This window comes from Chiloscyllium plagiosum, chromosome 25 (genome assembly GCF_004010195.1).
Source record: "Chiloscyllium plagiosum isolate BGI_BamShark_2017 chromosome 25, ASM401019v2, whole genome shotgun sequence".
In the NCBI taxonomy this organism is placed as follows: domain Eukaryota; kingdom Metazoa; phylum Chordata; class Chondrichthyes; order Orectolobiformes; family Hemiscylliidae; genus Chiloscyllium; species Chiloscyllium plagiosum.
In genome coordinates, this window is record NC_057734.1 from 10,812,893 (window position 1) to 10,822,469 (window position 9,577).

Below are 9,577 nucleotides of genomic sequence, written 5' to 3' on the forward strand. Positions count from 1 at the left end.
GCGTACTCGAATTGACAACTGACTGCCTCAACACCACCCCAGTATCATTGACTCTGGGATGAGCCACAGTGGAGTCAGTGTTTGGGAAAGGAGTGGGGGAGGTGGGGTTAGCCAGTGCCTTTCAATGGAAACTCTACACAGGGCAAAGTTTGACGTCATATTTCTTTACAAAATAAAGATATATTTTCCTTCCCATAGTCTTCCATTTTTCTCCCTTTTGCAGGGTCATCTCATACCCCTCCTCCAATCAGGATTAAAGGGACCGATTGACCAGCATCAATGCAGCTTCGTGATTGGCCAGTAGCAGGCCTTTACTTTAACAGCACCTCCAACGGGCAAAGCCTGCCTCATTTTAAACATTTCCAGCTGTTGGGACAACTCGCAGATCCAGACTCTCCTTCGTATTGGAGGTGTGCCCTGAGAGAAGGCTGATCCGGACCGTAATGGAGGGGCTGGTGGTGAGGGAACTGATGGAAGAGGCCCAGTGGTATAGGACGCATAGGATTAGAGAGGCCGGAAGGCTGCTGGTGCACAGGAAGATCCTAAGGTGGGAAAAGGGCTTTGTTAAGACTGAAGACCCAGAGCTGGACAGTCCCTTGACTGTCCCGGGCTCGGCCATCCACCGTGGAGGTGAACACGCCCTACTAGGAGGTATCTCCAGCTTCCTGCTGTGTGTTCCCTCCAATAGCCTGCCAATAACCCCCTCCAATACCCAGCCAATAATGCCCTCAATTACCTACCCAAAAACCCTGTCCAATACCCACCCAATAACCCCCTCCAATACCCACTTCCTATACCCACCCAATAGCCCCTTTCAATACCCACCCAATAACCCCTTCCGATACCCACCCAATAACCCCTTCCAATACTTTGCCAATAATCCCCTCCAATACCCACCCAATAACGTCTTGCTATTCCTCACCAAGAACCCCTTCCAATACCCAGCCAATTAACCCCACCCACCCCCAATCTAGGGTCCATTCCCAACCTAAAGGGATGGCTTTGCTGCAGACAGCTAACCAGCCTCCTGTATACTTTGGCTGCCTGTTGGCCATGGAGAGCCAATCATTGACTGAGGAGAGCTCACTGCCCAATCGCCCCATTCCCATACGCCGCCTGAAACCACCTACATTCTCCTTTCCCATCCCCAAACATGATGCAGCACCCATTATCCTGTGCTCCGCTCCATCCTGAGAGCTGTGTGTGTGCGCGCCACTCTAAAGCACTGCAATGTCCCTTCAGGGGCAGAGAAACTCAGGTGGGAACACACCTCTGGGTTTTCAATCCCCACTTTGGATCAGGTCATCAGCATGGGGGGACAGTATTTCCAGGGCTACCCCATTGACATGGAGGGGGAACGTCACAATGTCCAATTATAGACACCATATGGGCTCTCAGAGCTGGAGAGCCTGGCTGAGGCGTCTCAACCTGAAAAGAGCAGCAGGAGGCAGTAGAGGGAAAGTAAGTGCGAGGGGCCCTCCAACATGGAGGCAGCATCTCCAGCTAAATGAGTAAATGGGGCTGGCAGCTGGGCAGACACTTTGAGTTGGGGGCAGAGGGATTGGGAGTTTGTTTACCCCCTTCATTATGGCTGTGTCAGGTGCCCCTGGCACCTCATGCAGAACTGCTGGGCAAGCGGAAACCCTAATCCGTCTCCTTGAATTTGCACCCCCATTCCCCCCCCAAACCAACCCGCAGGCTACAAATGAATTTCCAACTTGCTGCCATCCTGCAGCCTCTCCTCCCCTTGGCTTTCCGTGGGTTACAATTCCAATGGAAGCTGGGAGCCACCTTCTTCTTCCTCCCCATAGGCCAACTCCCGTCTTACTCAATAAATTACGCACGGGCACTGTGGATTCAAGGCTGAGATCCACCCATACCTAGAGTTAATGGATAATCGGGATAAAACTCTGGAAAACCTGTTTGTTTTTCCTTGCGGGGGAGGGAGCGGTGTGGGAGTGTTCTCCAGTCTTCGGAATTGCATCACAGGCAATTGTCAGTACAGGACTGAATAACGCAGAAAATTTACTTAAAGGGTGACAACACGAAAGAATCAACAAAGCATTAGAATCCAATGCTTTTATAGCCTCAGTTCTTCCACATCTCGTCCATGTGAAAGCTTTTCAACAGAGGGCAGTATAACCACTCTATGTATCTTTTCCCTAATCAAAGATTCAAGCCTTTATTTGATTGCATTATGATTACCGAGTTAAATATGGCTTCAATGAAAATATGTTGTTTGGGAAATGATCTGTTATTATAACAAGCAATTTGCCAGATATCAGTGTGTTTGAAATCTGTAAAATGTTAACACTGTCCCTCATGGAAACTGCACAGTCCATGTTTCTGTCATTTCAGTATTTTGTTGATGCTTTGTTTGGAAATAAAAATTTTTACAGTGTGACAATTACTTTTTATCAACAGGCACCGGTATGGGAAATGCTGAAGCAAGATGTCCTTTGCTGTACTCATGGTTTGCTATGTTTTTTTAGTTCCCCCCAGTTTGATCAGTAACATCAAATGCTTGCCTCACAAATTCCTGACTTTTTTTCAAATACTTAATACTTAAACAAGATGCCAAGCTTGCTGCTTCATTCCTTAGTCAACACTAAGATCATGTGTACAATGTGTTTGAAAAACAGCATTTTGTTCAGGCAGAATCTGTGGAGACAGGAACAGAGAGAGAGACACACACAAACACAGTTAATATTCTCAAGAGTGGTAGCCATAGTCAGGATTGATCATCTATCATCTACATCTATTTATCTTGCCCCATTGGGACTAAGCTGCAAATTTCTTGCTGGGAATTTAGATCCCCACTCCTGAAGAATTGCTGACATCAACCAGTTCTCATGGTGCAGGGTAGTGAGAGGGAAGTCAGAGAGTCATACAGCACGGAAACAGACCCTTCAGTCCAACCAGTTCATGCTGACCATAATCCCAAATTAAACTAGTCCCACCTTCCTGCGCTTGGCCCATATCCCTCCAAACATTCCTTATTCATGTACTTTTTAAAATGTAACAATTGCATTCACCACTTTCTCTGGAAGTTCGTTCCACACATGAACCACTCTCTGTGTTTAAAAAAAAATGCCCCCATATCTTTTTTAAACCTCTCACCTTGAAATTATCTCCCCTAGTCTTGACATTTCCTGCCCTAAGGAAAAGACACCCGCCATTCACCTTATCTTTACCCCTATTATTTTATAAACATCTATAAGGTCACCTCTCAACCTCCTACACTCCAGTGAAAAAAGGCCCAGCCTATCCAGCCTCTCCTTATAGCTCAAACCCTCCATTTCTGACAACATCCTGACAAATCCCTTCTGAACCCTCTTCAGCTTAATAGTAAACTTGCATCAAATTGTGCCCCTTTTACAGCAGGCAGTGCCCTGTTCTGTGTTTTGGATGGTTAGCTCAGTTGGCTGGATGGCTGGTGTGTGATAATGATGCCAACTGCGTGGATTGAAATTCCCACCAACCCAACCTCATCCTGACACATGGTGATCTTCAAGTTAAACTCATCCCCAGTTCTGAGCATGACCAATTATGTCTAGAAGGTCAAGAGTAGCAGATACATGGAAACACCTACAAGTTCCCCTCTAAGCCACTCACCATCTTGACTTGGAAATATATCACTGTGGAGCAAGTGAGGACTGCAGATGCTGGAGATCAGAGTTGAAAAGTGTGGTGCCGGAAAAGCGCAGCAGGTCAGGTTGCATCTGAGAAGCAGGAGAGTCAATGTTTCGAGCATAAGCTCTTCATCAGAAATATATCACCATTCCTTCATAGTTGCTGGGTCAAATTTTTGTGGGTATAGCCGACAGCACACGCACTGCAGCGGTTCAAGAAGGCAGCTCACCAACACCTTCTCAAGGGCATCTAGGGACGGGCAATAATTGCCAGTCTAGCCAGCAATGCCCTCTCCAATCATATGAATGAATTAAAAATAAAGGTAAACACTTCCTGAACTGCACTGACCTTTGGTCCAGCAACAGCAATTATAAAATTCTCATTAATTTTCAAATTTTTCTCTGGCCTTTAGATTTGGTGTAACTTTGGTAGTGCAGACTCAATGGGCCAAAGAGCCTCTTCTGTAAAGTATGATTTTATGACCAGCCTTACCTATATCAGCAGCTGCCTTTATCCCTATAATCATTGTGATCCCTGCATTCTTCTAAACCCAGCCTCTGGACCATCCTCGATATAAATTGATTCAGTATTGGAGTTTATTTCTTCAGCTGCTTGAGCCCTAAGCTCTGGAATTCCCTCTGTAAAATCCCTCCCGTTCTTCACCTCTCTCTTGTTTTAAAATCTTCCCTAAAATCTTCCTCATTGGCCAAAATTTTGGTTACCTGACAAAATACCTCCTTGTGTGATTTAAACATATAACAGCACAGCACAGGAACAGGCCCTTCTGCCCACCATGTCTATGCTGACCATGCTGCCATTCTGAGCCAATCCCATCTGCCTGACAAATTTTATTTCTGAAAGTCGTACCATATTGTTTTCACTATATAAATGCAGTTAGTTGTTGGAACCATTAACTTCAAGCCACAGTGGCTCAGTGGTTAGCACTGCTGCCTCAGCACCAGGGACCCAGGTTTGACTCCAGCCTCGGGTGACTGTCTGTGTGGAGTTTGCACATTCTCTCCATGTCTGCGTGGGTTTCCTCCGGATGCTCCAGTTTACTCCCACAGTCCAAAAGATGTGCAGGTTAGGTGAATTGGTCATGCTAAAATGCCCGTAGAGTTAAGTGCATTAGTTAGGGGGAACGGGTCTGGGCGGGTTACTCTTCGGAGGGTCGGTGTGGACTTGTTGGGCCGAAGGGCCTGTTTCCACATTGTAGGGAATCTAATCTAATACTACAGACACTGGAATAAAAACAAAATGTGAAGAAATGTAAAGCAGAACATATCAGTGGGTCTGATAGTGCCTGTGGAGAGAGAAAATGAGTTAACATCACAGGTAACTTACATTTAATGAAATCTGGAAAAGTTAGAAATGTAATAGATTTTGGACAAGTGAAAGGTGGGAAAAATAAATGAGGAGTCAATGACGGAGTGGAGAATTAAGCAAGAGGTTTCAATGGTTAAAGGTAATACTGTAGTTTGAGACAAGTTAAAACAAAATCAGACGCATCTAGAGGAGGCGTGAATGGCAGGAGCTGCTGTTGATACCGAACGTGAAACATGACGTTTAAACCCCAGCAAAGAAATGCAGAAGGAATTGGACAGAGGTCACGATCGCAGATTGTTGAGCTCAATGTTGAGATGAGAATTCTGGTAAGATGAGATGCTGTTCCTTCTGGCTACATGGAAGATTGCAGCAGACTTGGGACAGAGAGGTCAGAGGGACAGTAAGACTGTAAACTAAAAAGGTCGAGAGCGTGGTGCTGGAAAAGCACAGCAAGTCAGGCAGCATCCGAGGCGCAGGAGAATCGATGATTCGGGCATAAGCCCCCTCCTATTGAAGGGCATCTGCAGCATCTGCAGTCATCACTTTCTCCTGGCAAACTCAAAGGAGTCGTGTGGAGACTTTTAACAAGGGAAGGCTGTTAGATCGCAGCTAACACACGGTTCTGGCTAACCAGAGAATCTTTTGCTCTCACCACTACTTATGAGAAGGATTTAAAGAGTGATAATCAATCTGTTTGGCTATTTCATTGATAATCCTTCACCAACCGTCATCAGGTGAGACTTGAAGCCAGACGAGCTGCCTGTGAGGTAGAGATACCAGCCATTGCAGCACAATTCACTTTGACTCGCCAACATAGAAGAGATTGCACTCTTAAAATCAGCTTAAAATTCCTGCTGTTTGTATTTATCTTTATATCCTTCACTTCTCCACTTTTATAATTCACCCCAACAACTTGTGTTTGTTTCGCATCATGATGTGGTTAAATATTTCAGTGGAGCTTTACAGTTTATCAAACAGAACTTGTACTTGAGTCAAAATTTGCTAAATTAGCATAAGGACATGATCAAAAGGATTTTAAGAAGTGTCTATTTTTTATTCATTTGTGGAATATGGGCCTCACTGGCTGGGCTGACATTTATTGCCCATCCCTAGTACCTCTTGAGAACATGGTGGTGAGCTGCCTTCTTGAACAACTTCAGTCCATGTGCTGTGGGTTGACCCCCAATGCTCTGAGGGAGGGAATTCTAGGATTTTGATCCAGCAATAGTGAAGGAATGCCAATATATCTCCAAGTCAGGATTTTGAATGGCTTGGAGGGGAACCTACAGTGTTGTTCCCATATATATGCTCCCCTATCCCTTTGGATGGTAGTGGTCGTGGATTTGGAAGGTATCTTTGGTGAGTTACTGCAGTGCATCTCATAGATAGTACACCCTGCTGCCACTGAGCATTGGTGGTAGAAGGAAAAAATGTTTGTGGATGTGGTGCCAATCAAACGAGCTGCTTTGTTCTGGATGTTGTCAAACTTCTTGAGTGTTGTTGGAGCTGCATGATCCAGGCAAGTGATGAGTATCCCATCACACTCCTGACTCTGCCTTGTAGAAATATAGAGAATAAGTGCAGGAATAGGCCATTCGGCCCTTCAAGCCTACACCACATTCAATACAATCATGGCCAATCATGCAATCTCAGTATCACATTCCCATCCTCTCCCCAAACCCCTTTGATCCCTCTTGAATATATTTTTAAAAAACTGGCCCCAACAGCTTCCTATGGGAGAGAATTTCACAGGTTCACAACTCCCTGAGTGAAGAAATTCTTTCTTATCTCAGTCCTGAATGGCTTATCCCTTATTCTTAGACTGTAACTGGTTCTGGACTTCCCCAACACAGGGACCTCTCTCCTGCATCTAGCCTGTCCAGCCCTATCAGGATTTTCTATGTTTCTATGAGATCCCCTCTCATTCTAAATTCCAGTAAGTACAAGCCTGGTCGATCCAGACTTTCCTCATATGCCGAGCCTGCCATCCCAGAAATCAGTCTGGTGTACCTTCACTGGATTCCCTCAAAAGCAAAGGATGTATTAGATGACATTTATGGAGATGCAGGTAAATTTCTGTCGGATGTGAAATTTACCTGTACCTCCACCAATACCATCTATTGTATCCGTTGCACCCGATGTGGTCTCCTCTACATTGTGGAGACAGGACACCAACTTGCGGATCATTTCAGAGAACATCTCTGGGACACCCACACCAACTAACCCCACCGCCTCGTGGCTAAATACTTCAATTCCCCCTCCCACTCCATCAAGGACATGCAGGTCCTGGGCCTCCTCCATCGCCACACCCTAACCACCCAATGCCTGGAGGAAGAATGCCTCATCTTCTGCCTTGAGACTCTCCAACCACACAGCATCAATGTGGATTTCACCAGTTTCCTCATATCCCCTGCGCTCACCTTATCCCAGTCCCAAGCCTTGGCACCCCCTCTTGACCTGTCCATCATCTTTCCCATCTATCTGCCTTCCTCTCTGACCTATCAACTTCTCCCTCACCTTCATCCACCTCTAGCTTTCCCAGTTATCTTCCCCCAGCCCCACCCCCCTCCGATTTATCTCTCACCCGGGCCCATAAGCCTCATTCCTGATGAAGGGCTTATACCCGAAATGTCAATTCTCCTGCTCCTTGGATGCTGCCTAACCTGCTGTGCTTTTCCAGCACCACACGCTTGACCCTGTATGACTGCAGCAAGACATCCTTACTCCTACTCAAATCCTCTTGCTATGATGGAGAGCATGCCATTAATGTTCCTCACTGCCTGCTGCATCTGCATGCCAACCTTCAGATGGTGGACAGGCTTTGGGGAGTCAGGCCATGAGTGACTCGCAGGAGTATTCCTGGCCTCTGACCTGCTCTTGTAGCCACACTGTTTATGTGGTCAGTCTAGTTGAGTTTCTGGTCAATGTAACCTCAAGGATGTTGATAATGGGGGATTCAGTGATGGTAACACCATTGAATGTCAAGAGGCAGTGGGCAGATTGGGGATGGTCATAGCCTGGCATTTGTGTGGCATAAATGACACATACCACTTGTCAGCCCAAGTCTGGATATTGTCCAGATCCTGTTACATTTGAACATGGACTACTTCAGTATCTGAGGAGTTGTGAATGGTGCTGAACATTGTGCAATCTTCAGCAAATATCCTCACGTCTGACCTTATGTTGGAGGGAAGGTCGTTGATGAAGGAGCTGAAGATGGTTGGGCCTAGGACACTAACCTGAGGAACTCGTGCAGGGATGTCCTGGAGTTGAGATGACTGACCTCCAACAGCCATTGTCGATGGTAGCCGTGATGTGGAGGTGCCAGGTATCATACCAACCAGTTTGTCCCCTGATACCCTGTTGATTACAGTTTTGTTAGTGCTCCTGGATGTCACATTCATTCAAATGCAGCCTTAACGTCTCACATCGCCTCTGGAATTCAGCTCGTTTGTCCATGTTTGAACCATGGCTGTAATGAGACCGGGAGCTAAATGGCCCTGGCAGAACCCAAACTGGGCATCACTGAGCAAGTTATTGCTGAGCAGGTGCTGCTTGATAGAACTATTGATGACACCTTCTATCACTTTACCAATGATCAAGAATAGACCGATGGGGCAGTAGTTGGCTGGGTTGGATTTGTCCTGCTTTTTATGTAGAGGAACTACCTGGGCAATCTTCCACATTATCAGGTAGATGCCAGTGTTGTAACTATACTGGAACAGCTTCAATATGGCAGCAGCAAGTTCTTGAGCACAAGTCATTTGACCGAATGTTGTCAGAGTCCATAGCCGTTGTAGTATCCAATGTTTTCAGACATATCTTGATATCACATGGAGTGAATCAAATTGGCTGAAGATGGTGTCTGTAATGCTGGGGACCACTGGAGGAGACTGCGGTGCATCATCCACTCGGCACTTCTAGCTGAAGATTGCTGTGAATGTTTCAGCCTTATCTATTGCACTGATGTGCTCTTCCATCATTGAGGTTGAGTTTATTTGTGGAGTCTCCTCCTCCCGTGAGTTGTTTAATTGTCCACCACCATTCACAACTGGACATGACAGGACTGCAGTGTTTAGATCTGATCCATTGATTGTGGGAGCACTTAGCCTATCAACATGACTTTGTGCATGGGAAATCATGTCTCAAAAACTTGACTGAGTTTTTTGAAGAAGTAGCAAAGAGGATTGATGAGGGCAGCATAGTAGATGTGATCTAAGTGGACTTCAGTAAGGTGTTCTGATTAGCAAGGTTAGATCTCACGGAATACAGGGAGAACTAGCCAATTGGATACAGAACTAGCTCAAAGGTAGAAGACAGAGGGTGGTGGTGGAGGGTTGTTTTTCAGACAGGAGGCCTGTGACCAGCGGAGTGCCACAAGGATCGGTGCTGGGTCCTCTACTTTTTGTCATTTACATAAATGATTTGGATGCGAGCATAAGAGATACAGTTAGTAACTTTGCAGATGACACCAAAATTGGAGGTGCAGTGGACAGCGAAGAGGGTTACCTCAGATTACAACAGGATCTTGACCAGATGGGCCAATGGGCTGAGAAGTGGCAGATGGAGTTTAATTCAGATAAATGCGAGGTGCTGCATTTTGGGAAAGCAAATCTTA

General features: G+C 45.9%; 1 protein-coding gene across 2 annotated transcripts in view; it reads left to right on the top strand.

Moving 5' to 3' along the window:
• The first annotated feature begins 2,437 nt into the window (after nucleotides 1–2,437).
• kctd10 (potassium channel tetramerization domain containing 10) overlaps nucleotides 2,438–9,577 on the top strand; it is a 44,372-nt gene continuing 37,232 nt past the window's right edge. For both annotated transcript variants that reach the window (XM_043715482.1, XM_043715484.1), the window contains exon 1: nucleotides 2,438–2,473. In XM_043715482.1, coding sequence (XP_043571417.1) covers nucleotides 2,453–2,473 — 21 coding nt within the window. In that variant the 5' untranslated portion in view covers nucleotides 2,438–2,452. The remainder of the gene's footprint in view (nucleotides 2,474–9,577) is intronic.